This window comes from Silurus meridionalis, chromosome 9, assembly GCF_014805685.1.
Source record: "Silurus meridionalis isolate SWU-2019-XX chromosome 9, ASM1480568v1, whole genome shotgun sequence".
NCBI lineage: Eukaryota > Metazoa > Chordata > Actinopteri > Siluriformes > Siluridae > Silurus > Silurus meridionalis.
In genome coordinates this window covers 13756627-13772879 of record NC_060892.1, presented here as the reverse complement: position 1 = coordinate 13772879, position 16253 = coordinate 13756627, and the positions used below count along the sequence as shown (strand labels likewise).

Genomic DNA, 16253 nt, shown 5'->3' with positions numbered 1-16253 from the left:
GTTCAAACCGCAGAATCAGATACCGAATCTCAATTGACTTCCTATTGGGTATAAAGTGCACTACAGAGGGTGCAGCAGCGCTGGTTTCTCACTATATTTAGTGCACTTGTGTAGGAAACAGTAAGCCATTGGGTACCAGGCCAAAGCGGCTGCTGTTATAACTGAAGCACCGGAAGCGCTCAAATTAGCTTCCAGGTGACAGTGTACTTTTTTTTTTGTCCTTTTCAACTAAAAAGCCCGATTAATATTATGTAAAATCTCTGAGGGTTTTTAAACATGTCCTAATTTTTTGTCGCAACACCTGTTATTACACGACTAACAGGAACGTATGTGTTCAAGAAACATACATATACTCTGTATTTGCAAACATTTATTGGTTAATGCCATTGTAGCCTATGATCACAATACATACAAGTGCAAAGATAGGACAAATTATTACATATAGAGATATATACATGTTTCAATCACTCAACCATTATTAAAAACACAAATGTTAAAGTAAGCAACAACAACAAAAAAAATCCTAGAGAATGGTTTAATAGTACTAGACCCAAGGATAAACAGGCTACGTCCATATAATTAATCAACTGCCTAATAGAACTATCAATGAAGGGACATTGTGAAAAACACAAGGTTTTTCCTGACAAAATAATTTCTTTGTTAGAGTTTATAAACCTTTTTAATATATTATTTTTTCCCCAATTAGGTCTCTACAGGATGCTTGCCTGAATGCTGTGAAATCATCCAAATAAATGCAATCAGCATATAATGGGGATTAATTTGTTGATTAAGGTTGAATTGTGTTTTTTTTCCTGAACATTTCTTTAAAAATTAAATAAAAACAATTTCTAAACAACATTTCTAACGAAATCTGTTGCATTACATCATACAACCAAGGTGCTTTTAACTTTTTTTTTTTTAATTAGGATGCAAACCTAATGTTTAAGGGACACCAAAAACACTTTCCAAAGGCATGTATAAATGGAAAAATAAAATAAAATAAAAGCAAATGTCTCATAAAGGTTAAATAATCCTACTACGTCTACTGTAAGAAAATAATAACCGAATAACTAATAACTTAGAAAGGAATGATTATAGACGTATAGTTTACAGTTTGGTGGAAATACATACACTAATTTGTACTAAATCATTAAAAAAACCATCAATTTCTGAATAGTACTGAAGATATTAGAGCAACAATAAGAAGTAACACCAGCTTATGTGTGTATTTTTTTTTTAATTGCTGTGACAGACATGCTGTTACTGGGCAGTTAAAATAGCAGTCCAAACTGTAAACTGTATTAGTGTTACTGATAATCGTTTAAATAGCTATGATAACTGCAAGGATGAATTAACCACTTACACTCGTCACATACAACTGCATCACTTCAAAGTAACTACCTTTGTTCTTTTGCCTATAAGACAACATACAAATAAGCACCAGTTACAGTTTACAACATAAAATACTAACAGATTTTAGATTATTCATGCATACACATACCCTGTTACATCATGGGTTAGGCATTGGAGTTTATATGGTAGAGTTACTAAAGAGAGCAGACAATGCCTTATATGTATGTATGTATGTATGTATATGTATGTATGTATATATATATATATATATATATATATATATATATACACACACACACACACACAAGTACTGTGGCAGGTAAAAAGCACAGGTGTGTACATGTACTGTACAAGATGGAAAAGTAACACTGTCTGTCATATGCCACAATAATTATTCCAGCCAGTGAAATCCAATTTTTCTTTTAACAAAGCAACTCAATTAACCTCATTCATATTAAAATTGTTAAAATTGGTTACAAACAATTACAACAGCACTGTAATTTAATACTTAAAATTTTAAATATTGGAGAAGGAAAAGCTTAAAAAAAAAACTAAAATAGGCATCATTGAATGTATATCCTATAAACAATTTAATACTTATTGGACCTATTTCTATGTTTTGCAACTAAGCCTTTTTTTAAAACCTGGCTGGAAAATATGGTACTGAGAGTTGAAAACTATATCACAGGCTGTGAGTCTTGAAATGAACCTCAATAAATTATAGCACATGTAGAATACCAGCAAGTTTGTCATACAAGCACTATATATTCGTGGCTTCATTAAACAAGATGGGAGGCTAACATTACTGGAGCACCACTACTGTATGCATGGGGCTACTGGATAGCCCCCCCCTTCTGCAGTGTGTTGGACCGTGTGCTCCTGAAGAGCCCCTAGCTCCCCAAAGCATTCTCCACACCATACGCACTTAAACTGTGCTTCCCGTGAGTGGACGATGCCGTGTTTGGCCAAGTGCTCTCGCTGCTTAAATCCCTTGTCGCAGGTTGGGCACTTGAAAGGTTTCTCCCCCGTATGTACGCGGCGGTGTCTCTGGAGCTCAGACGAATATTTAAAGCGCCTCTCACAGTCCGAGCACTTCATTGGTTTCTCACGGGCAGGATCACAGTGATGCTGGACGAAATCGGATGACGACTGAAAGCGTCGACCACACAGGGAGCATTTGAGTGGCTTCTCAGTGCAGTGCGAGTTCTGGTGTCGTTGAAGGGTGGATGATTTTTTATAGCCCTTGCCGCACACGTCACACTTGTACGGTTTCTCTGGTGCATTGGAGCCTGAGCCAGATTCTCCACACTTGTGCCTGAGAAGCTCCCCGGACTGTCTGAAGCCCTTTTGGCAAGCTGCACACTTGAACAGGTTCTCAATTCCATGGACATGCTGGTGGTACAGAAGGTGGGAGGGTTGCAGAAAGCCTTTATCGCACTGGTTACACTTGAAAGGACGCTCTGCAGGGTTTTTGTGAGTGCGACGGTGTCGTACAAGGGCATACTGCTGCTTAAAACTCATCTGGCACTCTTCACATTGAAATGGTCTTTCTTCTGAGTGGGTGCGCTCATGCTGTCGGAGGTCTGATGGCCGTTTAAAGGTCTTTCCACATGTTGCACAACGAAAGGGCCGTTCACCAGCAGGCTGGCACTGGTGGTGCAGCAGCTCAGACGATTCTTTGAAGTGCAGTTCACACAAGTTGCACTTGAACAGGTGCTCTCCGGAGTGAGCGTACATGTGGCGCACAAGGTGCTGCCGGTGCTTGAAGGTCTTATCGCAGACAGCGCATTTGTAAGGGCGATCAGCACTATGTGTGCGCTGATGGTGTGCTAGGTGAGATGCCTGACTGAAGCTCTTCTCACACGTGTTGCATTTGTATGGCTTCTCACCCGTGTGCACTCGCTCATGCCGAGAGAGCTCAGAGAGGTGCCGAAAAGCCTTCGAGCATACCGAACACTTGTAGGGCCTATCGGAGTTTTGAAAAGCAGTGGACGAAGAGGATCCCATTGCTGCACCACTGCTGGAGGTCTCGCCTGTTGATGGCTGCTGGGGATTTGAGGAGGAAGAATCTGGCCTGTAGGTTTTCTCACAGATGGAACACTTCATAGGGTTGTTGCCATTCGAATGCTCATTGTGATGTTGTGCCAAAGAAGTGAGAAGGGAGAATCCCATTTTGCACACACCACAGACAAATGGTTTTTGCTCTACCTGGACACATTGATGCTCCAGTAAATCAGTGGCCTGACTAAAGATCTTCATGCACTGGGTGCACTGAAAAGAGCGGTCCTGGCTCACCATGCACTGGTGCTCATGTGGGTTTGCCAGGTGAGATATATCATGGCCACACGCCCCACACTTGTGACCACCCTCACTCCCTACTTGCAGGGACGGCTGTTGAGCTGGCACTGGATGCTGCTGGCCGTGCTGGCCATGCTGCGACTGCTGTAAAGCAGGATCTGCGGGAAGGACGATCCCATACACGGCGCTACCGAGAGGGTTTTCAGCCCCTTGAAGAAGTGGATGTGCAACAGGAGGTGGAGCCACTGCATGCTGCTGCTGCCATGCCTCGGTCATCCTTCCGCTGTACATGTATGGCTTTAGCTGTCACAGGTCCTCGGTTATTTAAAAAACGTCCCAAAAATGTCAAGTCGTTGACAAATGCAAGGAAGGACAATGAGCCTTGTTATATTATATGCACAAAAAAACCCTTCACCAAGCAGTGTATCTGCAAGACAGAGACAATATCAGTTTACCTTAAAGTGCTTTAATTTTGCAAGAATGCATTTGAAGATAAAGTGCATACATCTAAAAGGACATAGCACATGCAATGATAAAAAGATAAACAAATCAAAACACCCGGGATGCATGCTTTTTTTTAAATGCACGTCCAAAATAAAAGACAAACCAAATAACCACTGTGCATTTTAGAGAAGACCAGTATGAAACGCTGTCCTGAATGGCATATCATTCTATGCTAGCCTGCTATAACCGGTAGGGGGGAAAACCGAAATGTGTGCACATCAACATAATCCCCAGCTTCTGCACAAAAGGAAAGGAAATGCATATATTGCATTCTTTACAAGGAAGCTTTTGGTTTTTTCTTTTTTAAGCAACTTTAGCTAGCCGCTGGTAGCATTAGACAGCAGGGGAAGGAGAAGCCGCTCGTTTTTATATACCAGCTTGGCTAATGTCCTTGCTCTAACCGTCTGGCTAACAGAAGCAGAATAGTGCATGCAAAAAAATAAAAAAACAAATGGAATAAGAAATGCGTGAACCGGGAAAATAAGCGGAAAGGGAAACTGGAAGCTCGGAGGAATGGGAGGGAAAAAAAACACTCTGCACAATGGCACCCAAGCAGCATAATGCTCAGACCCATCCCTAGCTCGGTGCACTTCAGTAAGCTGGCTACACCGCGGCTGCTAGGGGAAAACCGACACCAGGCATGCTCTGTCCTAACATGTCGTTATAAGCTCCGCTGTGCTTTTTTTTCCTCCACCCGCACCGATTTTATACCTTATCAGTTTTCCGGCTGGATCCAGAAATGCAAGAAAGAGAGAGAGAGAGGAGGAGAGAAAGAGAGGTCAAAAAAATTGCGGTTCCGGTTCTGCCAAAAAAAAAAAAAAAAAAAAAAAAACCAAAACAAACACACAGTTGGGCGACGCGCAGCCGGCGGGGCTCCACAAGGCCCAAATAAACGTGACGCATCGGACCTCTATGACCAGTCCCCCCTTCTTCCCTCCATCCAACCAGAACAAGGCTGACACCCAAATAACATGGGCGGATTCACAGCAGCAGGGGGCAAAAAAGGAAATCTCAGCTACGCCTGTATAAATGTTTCCTTTCCATTTGGTTAGGGATAGATTATTATATATTATATATTATATACAGAGAGCATGTCTTCCAGCAGACCCCGAGATCCAGCTGCTACACCACAGGCCTTGAAAGTCAAACTGGTAGCCCATTGGGCTTTTTACACTTAACCGTAAAGAATGAAAAAAAGTTCACCAAAAAAAATCCCAGTCAAGTCAATGGTTTTCATGGTAATTTCAATCATATTCAGTTGGTACACAGTGGAATGAAGCATTCCTCCAGGACTTAGGTACTACACGAAACAACATAAGTTTATACTAAGCAACACAATCCTAACTATGACATAAAATCGTTAGTTATCTTAGGGCTTTTTACACTGCATTTAACCCCTGGGTATCATCAAACTAAACCCTGCATTTAACCCTGCGGAGAGGAACGTCATTTAGAAGTTGGGTTAGTATCGCTTTTTAACCCGGATAGTGAAACCCTGCTCTGAAGCCTCTTGCAATGTTAACCTCGCAGTGTGGTGCGAACACGTATAGTGTGAAACGATGCTGTGTTGAATTGTTACAGTTTTGTGCTGTATTTATCCAATCATATTTAATTGTTAACCCCAGGTAAAGTATGAGCAGTGATTGATTAAAACCTTTATCCTCCTCTTGCTATTGTGTTTTTTTTTTTTGTAAATCTAATCAAATGATGTTAACTGGTCATATCAGAATATCATATATATATAATTAAGTAAATGTGTCTGTAATTTTGACAATTTACAGTATTAACAGTGTTAAATCAGTGTTATAATAGCTATTAAGTAAAATATGTAGGTATCTTAGATGCACAGGTGTGTATTGCTGTTTTTCTTTTTATATGACTTGGTTGAGCTGTCCGTGTGTAGCTGTGTGTTACTGATAAAAGGTACTTTTTAAATGCATGAGATGATTTTGTGCCACTGTAATAAAGCTGTGTTGTTGTTGTTTTTTAAATATGACAATGCACCACAATTTTTTATCTAAAGAAGAGTGTGATCCCCAATGGCATATGGATGATGGAAGATAATGGTGGCATGTGATAGGAAAGTTTAGTTTCAAAATTGTATAAAATGAGAGGTAATAACAATGCATAATAGAGTGTGTTCAGATTTGGATTATTTGTGTATTATCACAGTGCTTCAGAAAAACCATTGACTTTTTTGATAATCTAAAATCACAAACAACCTGATAGAGTTTGTTGCAGATTTGTCAAAGCATTAGTGATCCATTTTAGTGCAACATAAGAGACTAGAAGTTCCGTTGATTATGGATGACACTTGTGTTTAAGTTTTTAACTTTTTAAATATTGTGTTTAACTTTTGATTTAGTAATAGCTGTTTAATGTTATGTAACTAGCATTATCCCAGGGTTTTGGGTTCATTATTTCAGTTAAATATTTGAATTAATAAAACTACTGATTTTTAGAACTGTATAATATACATATACAATTTACATTATTTATAATTTATTATAATACATTTATAATATACCTACAACTAAACTTCATGCTTAAAAATCTAGAAATAGTCATGAAAAATGTGAAACATTCATGAATTTTAATTTCAGATTTTAGATTCAGTTTCAGATGGAACGATTCAAAAGAAAAGCTGTAATACTGAGATTATGATTCTGTATTTAAATTTGAATGTATGATAATGGAACAATTCTAAATTGTTCATAGCAAGTTATTTCCATTTTCAAACTAAATTTATCAATAAATATTTGGCATATTGTCCACACTTGTAATAGTATAAGTATTACTAGGAGCAATCTATCTGACAAAGATATTTCACCAGTCTCGCTGACCTGCCCTGTGGTTTGGCAGTATAACAAGTATAACAAGTCGGATTAAAAGATGGAGTTTTCAGCAGGGTTGACACATCATTATAGATTTGAATATGACAGAAATCAAAAGGGGTTTTAAAATCACCAAAAACATTTAATTAAGAAGGTGATTAGATAGGCAGGCAAATAGATAGATAGATAGATAGATAGATAGATAGATAGATAGATAGATAGATAGATAGATAGATAGATAGATAGATAGATAGATAGATAGATTGATTGATTGATTGATTGATTGATTGATTGATTGATTCTGGATTTGGCAACCCTAAAGCCATAGTGAAGACTGATAAATAAACTAATATACATAAATTGTTTGATTTTCTGGAAAAAAAAAACACCCAGTTTCTATTCAGGTCTATATATTTTAGGTTATGTATTCTTAGAGACTACAAAATAATGTGAGTGCTTGCACTGTAAAAACAATTAAATATTTGATAAGAGGGTAAGCCACTTTATTGATATTTCTAAGATTTTTCAAAATTGTGAACAGTGACTCCCTGCAGAAGTTGATGTCCCTTAAAACATGCAATCTCTTAAGGCTGTTACTGCTAAATACATTCTATAGTCTATATAGTCTATAGTCTATATAGTCTATAAGTCTATATATGGGCACATGCAGTATTGACAAAACATATGGACAACTGGATGTGCTTTTTGACATTTTTTCACCTCCATAGATCATATAAAGAAAGCCATGGGACTTCCAAACCTTTTTTAAAGTCCATATGACTCACTTTAAATGTTCTGCATAAGACAACAATATATCTGTTATAGTATGGTGGACATTTATATATTTAGCTAACAACTTGTTTTGGGTCAAATCATTACAGTGTAAATCTGGCACTTCTATGTTGATTAATGTGATCTCTTGAAGGATGACCCCACCCAATCCACATATGAAAAACATATGCTAACTGGTATGTAATTGGTCTTAAGCCAATTGAACACCTATTGGAGATTTAAGAGTGTTTTTTTAAGCACCACTATCATCTTCATACCAACTAAGGAAATATAATTTTGCAAAATGGATTTTATTGCTGCAGTACACTTCCACAGACTTGCAGAATTAATGCCAATGTGCATTGAACCTAATTTGATGCCTTTTATTTGCCCAACATAAGTAAAAAGAACAACACTTTATAGATTTTCATTTTTGCCTGTTTATATGTTTTTACATCAATAGACTATGTTCCAATTAGCATCTTAGTGTCCAGTTGGAATGTGAGATAGCAATGGGACCCCCTGGGAATTTTCATTAAAGGTAAATAAGGAGCAGAATCTTGGACAGAGCATGCTCTGTTATGAAGATGATGACAGCTTTAGATTTTTATCAGATACTTCTCTCAAAAGTAAATTCTTTCATAAATGTTGATTTCTTCCACATCTCTTCCTTCATTACAGGAACATCAATGAATGTTGATCTTTTTTTTTTCTATTTCTTTTGTTTAAAGAAACTGTAGAAAATATCATAACCTCAAACATTTTATTAATTTTTCCACATAACTTGGAAACATCTCATAAATCATTGCGTAAGAAAGGGCATGCTCGGGCATGCAATGATTCCACAACATGATGATGTCACTGGATGAGTAGTATAAAATATACAGTAGCAGTTTTATCATTCATTAATTGAGATGATTTCAGTCAGGTCCCACTGAGAAACAAGCTGGCATTTTTTTACACTGCTTTCAGTCCCTATTGTCACCTAAAGTTGCTGGACAGAGAGACAGGCAGAAAATCACACAGAATAACAGCAGAAGAATACAGGCCAACAAACATGCTGTAAAAATTTCCATGGGCTCAGTGTTCTCAAAGCCAACCCATTCAGTTCAAAGGTGAATAGAGAGAGAAAGAGACAAATGGTTCCATGCCTCCTTACACGACTTCTGTATATGTTGTCACTTTGTACAAAGCCTGCTTGCTGGGATGATTTTTTTTTTCCTCAATTAAAAAAAGGCACTCAGCATTATCAATGATATCTTGCAAACAGTTAAAAGATATTAACTCGTCAATAATATAGAATATATATATATATATATTATATTGAAAGCAGTGGTCAAAAAGTAACAGTCTCAAACTTTACAAAGCATGAGCCAGAATACTCAACCATCGATGTACCTCTGTTGTGGTTTAGGTCATACAGGAAGTATGATGCATGTTTGGCATAGTAGAGTATGTAAATGTTCAGTGTGAATTAAAACAAACAAAGCAATGAACTGAATTGTGCTGACATTCAGTAACCGTGCTAAAGTGATTCGTATTACAGAAGGAAGGAAGAACGGTGCAGGGTTACCCTATTCACTACACACTCGTGAATTTTGACTGGGGTGAAAACATATCATGATGAAGCCCTTTAAAATAGCCTTTACCTCTGACACAGAGTGTGGGTATGGGTATGCAAGATTTTTGATAGATGGACTGTCAATTTGTTGCAGCGGTCCTATAGGGCAGTACCCTGGGATATTTGAGGGGGTGTGTAGTCTTGGATTGACTAGTTTCGTATAAGCGCTGTGTGCAGTTGACCACCTCACATGCGCTAGAACATATTTGTACATAAGACCACAAGACCATCTCACTAAGCTATACAATCATAATGTTCAGAAAACCAAACAAAAAAAATATGCCAGATGTGCATTCGGAAGGAAAATAAATAACGTTAACGAGCGAAAAGACATGACAAATTATATCAGGCAATATTGTATCTTCAAAACCTAAATATGTGCATTATTTTAATTCCTAAAAATACTGTTACTGGGCCTTTATTATGGAGAAGAAAAAAGTATGCAAAGATACCTAATGGATAATGACAGAAATGTATCATTATTAATGAAACCACAAATTCAACTTACAATTTACATGGTGCTTTCCAATGTACATGGGCTTGACTAATGTAAAATCTTGGTTCCTTACATAAAGAAGTGATGCTAAGTGTGCAGCATGTGCATATCTTACTTTTTCATAATAGTAAGTGCTGTTATTAACATTCTCTAGGCCTTTGTGTTTAAATAAAGAAATGAATGAATAAAATGGCTACACTAATGTTGAGTAAAATCACCATGACCACCAGAACAGAGCTGGAGCCCTGTGGGGGAAAAAAAAAAAAAAAAGTTAGCATGAGCTTTGATTTATTTATTTGCCAATAAATTACTAATAATTCAACACAGATAACAATGTCCCTCAGTGCAAATGCATGATTACAAAACAAGGATTATATTTAATCAATAATCTTTTTGAAAACTGTGCCATACTTACTGAGTTTGGTTTTACCAGGTTCAGATGCTCGCCATCATTTTCTAGAGTGATTGGAGAGGATGTTAAAGGGGGAGAAAGAGTGACATCCCTGTGCAACGGCCATTCCTCCAAATCAACCCCAACATTTAGGCTGTCCAGCATCTGCACAGAGTCCATGGATTCTTCCCTGGCTGCAAGACTCCACTCTTTTACATCCTGATTTCGCTGACGTAGTGTCTGCGAATTGTGCCCTTGGAGACTTGGACATTCCATGCCTGAGCCAAAGTGCTGCTGTGAAACAGAGTCAAGGGGCTGGAACCTCATTTCCACACAGTAGTCGTCCAGCTTTTCCTTGTCTTTCTCAGGCAGCTGTGAGTGGCAGGGGATCCACTGGGAAGAGTTTTCAACAGTCCATCCCAGACTAGAGCCCTTGGCTCCTTGTTCTGGTGGCTGGTAGTCGTTCAGACTGGATTCACCAGCAGTATGATTGGTTTGGTTTGTTTTGTGATTGGAGTGGACATGCTCATGTGATTTGCGATAGGAAGATACATGCTCTCTAGCATTGCAGTGGGTGGATGAGCGGTCTTGTGGTTTTGCATGGGTGGAGATATATTCCTTTGACTTGTGATAGGAGGAAGAATGCTCATGTGTTTTGTGATTGGACAAATTATGCCCAGAGGCATTGTGATTGGAGTATGTGTGCACTTGTGGTTTGATTTTGGAAGAGTTGTGGTCAATAGAGTTGTGACTGGATGGAATATGTTCCCATTCTCTATGTTTAGAGTGTGTATATTCCCTGGACTTGTGATTTGAAGATGCATGCTTCCAGGACTTTTGATTTGATGCCATGTGATCCCATCCCTTATCTGAGGAGATGTGCTCAATGGGCTTGTGATTGGAAGAACCGTTCTCCCATGAATGATGAGTTGAAGAGTTTTGCTCATGTCCATTAATGTGTCCGATTTCCTCCTCCAGTAGGGATGGTGTGGTAGAGCGGCTACTGTCTCCTTTGCTTCCCCGTCTGTTAGGATACATGTCAGCAGTCCAACTATGTGCTCCACCTCTTCCATTGTCCATGCCTCTTCCTTCAACAAGAACCTGAATCTCTGCTCCTCCATGTTCGTCTACAGCACTCTGACGCATGAAACAAGTGTTCCTGGCGCGGTGAGACGGTGGGGTACATGGAGGTGATGGAGGGTTACTCAAGCCAGGACTCAGGTCTGGAGTCTGGGCTGGAGGAGTTGTGTCTGGTGTGCAGAGCTCTGGGCTCTCCGTCCCAGTTGAGATAACTTCCAACTCTTTCTCTTTTCTGTCTTGACGCTTTGGTCTCTGGCATTCCAATCCTGGAGGATAGTAATATAATTTGTTAGTAATATAATGGTGCATCAAAAAAAAGTGTATTATTAAAAAAAACTGTATTGTGTTTTATTTAGTATTAAAAGAACATTTCTATTTACTGACCATTTCCATAATGATGGAAGGAAGGGGAGAGTTCTTTGGCAATAATCCGGGCCAGACGACACTCCTCCAGGGCCCTTTGTGCAACTCCTTCAGCTGCCTCAGCTTTTCCTCGAGCATGGCTCATTCTGCATCAAGTGGCATTTAGAAAAGTTATATTCAGCACAATATTTAACCTCATTTTGCAAGCTATTTAAAATCTATAAAGTGTTAAAACTATAAATATTTCACAATCAACATGTTTCAATATATCCTTGTTTAAGGATTAAAGATAAAATTTGATCAGTTAGAACCAACCAAGTTCATACCTTGACAATGCAATCTCTGCCTTCTGTTTAGCAATTTCTCCTGCTTTCTCAGCAGCTTCAACAGCACGGTCCACTTTCTCCCGGATTTTGCTGGTGCGCAGTGGTATTATGTTCTTCCGCTTGCCACTCACCAGAACGTTCTGCTTGTATTTGCCTTCCTCTTTTGTTCCATCAGAGAAGGTGGTGCAGCCATAACCATGACGCTTGTTCCCAAACCACTCACCCTCGTAGCGCAGCCCATCTGATCGATGACTGATCCCCCAACCTGTTCGCATGTCATTTCTCCATTCCCCCATGTACGTCTCAGTGACTGTTGCATCTACACTGGCACCTGTCTCACCCTCTCCGAGGCTGACGTTAGAGTTGATGTCAGATGCAGCTGAGCTGACTGTGCTCATGCCTGCCTCACTGCAGAAGGAGCTCTGTTTGCTTAGCTGGCTGGCCAGGGAACTCTTGGACTCAGAACGGCGTAATTTTAGGCCACTCAAGATGGACTGCCGGAAACGCCCTTTCCTCTTCCGTTGGCGGTCAGCATCACTTTGGGCACAAAGCACAAAGCCTCCACGCCCAACCGGGCTCCCGGCAGCTCCACTTACAGCTGAGCCATCATCAGGTGTTGGAGCTCCCTCACTGTGTTCAGAGCGGAGTGAGTTAATGGAGGTGCGCAGAGGGGAGAAGATGACAGCAGCCATGCCATAAGGTACACTCTGACGCACCCCATAGCCATGTCGCATGCCACTCAACCACTGTCCCTGGTAGGTACCTTTCAGAGAAGACATAAAGTAGCAAGTCAAACAACAAGCAACACAATATCTGTGCAACATGTTTGCCTTTTTGCTATAAAACAATTTTAGAACTATACATTTTCTATAAAAAAACTAGCAGGGCACAATGTTTTCCGTTAACTAATAAAAAAAAAGATCTGTTTGTAAATGAATTAAATCCTGCTGTGTATTTTTTTTTTTTTTTTTTTTTTACAAACATTTAGCTTGTTCTCAGCTATTACATATTAAACATGAATAACATAAATAAAAACTATATTTAACCCCTTAAACCACCTTAAGCAGGTGGGTTCACATCACTCATTCAAAGTAGTAGCTCGTAATTACCATCTACTACATAACCAATAATTTGAATTTGTTGATTCTATTATTTTTGGTGAGGAAATTGACATTCGGTCAGTTGAGAACCTAAAAAAAAGGCAAATAAATAAATAAATAAAGTTACAAACCAATAGTGTGGGTTTCTCCATATTGATTTATTTTATATAATCAGCAAAAAATAATGCATAGAGACAGTCAATTAAATTACAATAAAAAATAATTTGCTTTAGTACTTCAGTATCAAAAGGTACATTTTGGCTTTTTAAATAAAAAAGTTGATAGTGCTTGCACTATTGTCAGTTATCCTAAGAACAATAAATTATTTTCTAATAAACATTTACAATGTATCACTCGTTGGTTCACATTTACTATTATTAATGTAAAAATAAAAATGTCTGTAATTGTGTGTTTACAATATACAATAGGAATAAAGTGTAACTATTTTGACATTGTATAAATAAATAAATAAATAAGCTCTGCCAGTATCATTACAAAGGATTTTATATCATTTATATTAGCTGCTATATATTTCTAATGTGCATATTAAATTATCATGAATTTGCATGTTTGGCTTTTTAAAATATTTATTGCCTTAACACCTTAAGTAAATAAACAATAAATAAGCTTTTATTTTGGTTAATTTTGAATAAAAAATGCAACATTTTTTTCTAAAGCATATCTTATTTCCCATATATATTTAAGGAGCAGGAACAAAGTAAAATCAGGGATCTTAAAAATCCCACTATATTGATATTTTTTAGGGAGCTAATTAAATGACTGTATTCTTGTCCTGTGTGACGTCACCTGAAGTGGCTCAGCGTTAAACCAGAAGCTGTCCAAGGTGCTGTAATGAAAGGTATGACTTTCCCCAAATCAGCGGGTTACACTAAAATAATATTTTTTTTTCTTACGATATACAAAAATACGATATTTATAATGAGTCATATGAATCCACAAAAACAAACCATAAATTACGATAAACAATAAATATTACGAGTCTATAATATTTTGTCTGATATGGAGTTAAAATGTATTCTCTAATTTCAAACGATCATGTCATTAATTAGTTACACAATCGAGAACAGCAGCATAAATTCATGTAACTGCATAGATTAACTGTCATGTATGTGCAGCGTGTACATTTTTAAATCCCATGCCTGCCCTAACGCAATCCTAAATGTAGTTACTATTTTCCGCATTCAGCCTATGAACGGAAGCTGTGGCCCACGAGGGAGTGAATCACGAACATGGCAGCTCGTCGAATCAGATTTCAGAACAGTGGAGTCTCTGGTGACCCAATGACCCGTTGCCTTTCGGTTTCCATGGTGATTGACTTTACAGAGCGCGTGTGTGTGTGTGTGTGTGTGTGTGTGTGTGTGTGTGTGTGTGTGTGTGTGGATGGTGCTGGAGAAATTAGATGAAAAGATGAAGACGGTGGAGTGGTGACAGACCTCTCCAAACATCAGCCATGATTACTTGTGCTCTTCAAAAATTTAATTATAGTCTGAACACGCGGGCGTTTTTTTTACATTAGGAAATCACATAACCATTCAGACCGCAGTGTTACATAATTGGCAAGAGCAAATTTTTTTACTATGTTATACAAACACAACACACACACACACACACACACACACACACACACACATGTATATGAACACCCCCACCCACCCACTCGCTTACTCAGCGTGCAGTCATAAAAAATGACACACCCAGAAACATCTGAATGAGTTAAATCTGAAACAAATCCGAAATAATTGCAAGAAAAAAATAGATACATTTAACATTTATTTTGCCTCACCTCCATCAGAGTATGTCTCAGACCCATAACCATCCTGTAAGCCATTACTCCAGGTCCCTTCATAACGTGCCCCGCTGCCAATGCTTTCCAGCCTCCCATAGCGGCCCTTGAATCCTTGCGTCCACTCCCCCTTGTACTCCCACTTGCCTTTGGTCTCCACACCGATGCCGTGCCGCTTTCCCTGCGCCCAAGTTCCTTTATAACTGTTCCCACTGGGCCAGGTATACACTCCAAGAACCTCAAATCCATGGCTCCAGGCCCCTGCGTATTCCCCCTGGCCCTGGGGCCCTGTGCAGACCCCTCGGCCGTGAGCCTTGCCCTGCTCCCACCCTCCACAGTACGACCCCCCATCATCAAAGTCAAACCTGCCTCCAGTGGACATGCATGAAACAGGTTTTTGGCAAATCCTCAGAATGTTAAGAGAAACGAGCACAAAACGAGCGAAGGAAACACTGTGATAAAACTGTAAATGCTAAAGCTCGTCGGATCTCGAATCTCGCCAGGGAGCTTTCAAGGCGGAAAAAAGGTGGAAATGGTTAAAAAAAAATGTTGCAACCCTACTAATCAGGCTCTAATCCAAAATGTTAAAGCTCCTTGCAGTCTGTGCCAGGCCTGTGGTAACGGATGCCTTTATTACGCCTGCTTCTTCCCATGGGCATGCAGATGGTGTACTTCTCTGTCTCTCTCCACACGGCACCGCCGGCCAGAGGCTCGCATCGGCGCTCTGCTTTCCCTGCGTGGAGGCAAACAAGGCCTGTTTTTTTCCACAATCACACAGATCCACACAGCAGAAACAGCACCATTGATGATGCTCAACCAGACATTACATCGCACCTCACTCAGCACTCACCACCACCACCACCACCACTAATGTGCCGCACCAGTGAAGGCAGCAGCCTAAACCTATGGAAAAAGAGTTCTAGATCATGCTTTAAATACAAAAATGCAACATTTAATCAGACATGCACCTATCAAGACCTATCTGGCACAGCATTTCTTCCGTTGCTCCTGCTTCTCTCTCTCTCTCTCTCTCTCTCTCTCGCTCTCTCTCTCTCCTTCTCTCTCCCTCTCTCCTTCTCTCTCCCTCTCTGTGCTCCTGCTGTGATGTAGAGGTGAAGAGGCTCCTTCCCTGGAAGACTGTGATTTAAAAAAAGATTAGAACATCCAAGGGATCCTGCTCCCCCCAACGCCCCCGTTTTTATCTGTGGGCGGGGGGATATAGAGACATATAAAGAAACGGATGTTATATTGTCTTAAGCCATATGATGCTCAGAATGTGCTCATTACTGGACTGTTCCACCCCAGCCGATAC

At 39.3% G+C, this 16253-nt stretch overlaps 2 protein-coding genes across 5 annotated transcripts; both read right to left on the bottom strand.

Annotated features, from left to right (window-relative positions):
* Window positions 1-516: 516 nt before the first annotated feature.
* LOC124390926 (zinc finger protein 319) lies at window positions 517-5148 on the bottom strand. The gene is made up of 2 exons (XM_046857038.1): window positions 4867-5148; window positions 517-4078 (listed from the first exon to the last, which is right to left on the bottom strand). The coding sequence occupies exon 2, from the start codon at window positions 3940-3942 to the stop codon at window positions 2170-2172; it is 1773 nt and encodes a 590-aa protein (XP_046712994.1). The 5' UTR covers window positions 3943-4078; window positions 4867-5148; the 3' UTR covers window positions 517-2169.
* Window positions 5149-8509: 3361 nt separating this feature from the next.
* jph3a (junctophilin 3a) lies at window positions 8510-16253 on the bottom strand. 4 transcript variants are annotated; one of them, XM_046858533.1, is made up of 6 exons: window positions 15776-16253; window positions 14942-15674; window positions 12038-12800; window positions 11733-11857; window positions 10293-11614; window positions 8510-10122 (listed from the first exon to the last, which is right to left on the bottom strand). In XM_046858533.1, exons 2-6 carry the CDS (start codon window positions 15321-15323, stop codon window positions 10042-10044), a joined length of 2673 nt encoding a protein of 890 aa, XP_046714489.1. In that variant the 5' UTR covers window positions 15324-15674; window positions 15776-16253; the 3' UTR covers window positions 8510-10041. The 4 variants fall into 4 exon arrangements, with proteins under 4 accessions (XP_046714489.1, XP_046714490.1, XP_046714488.1 ...); XM_046858534.1 differs by having other exon boundaries at window positions 15792-16253; XM_046858532.1 differs by having other exon boundaries at window positions 15910-16253.

Excerpts from the sequence above, each read along its gene's own strand:
- LOC124390926 (XM_046857038.1), bottom strand. The coding sequence starts at position 3,942 with ATGTACAGCGGAAGGATGACCGAGGCATGGCAGCAGCAGCATGCAGTG.
- jph3a (XM_046858530.1), bottom strand. The coding sequence starts at position 15,323 with ATGTCCACTGGAGGCAGGTTTGACTTTGATGATGGGGGGTCGTACTGT. Across the intron at positions 11,858-12,037 it reads GCAGAGATTGCATTGTCAAG|AATGAGCCATGCTCGAGGAA; the intron begins GTATGAACTTGG and ends CACTTGATGCAG. Across the intron at positions 10,123-10,292 it reads ACCTGGTAAAACCAAACTCA|GGCTCCAGCTCTGTTCTGGT; the intron begins GTAAGTATGGCA and ends TTTCCCCCACAG.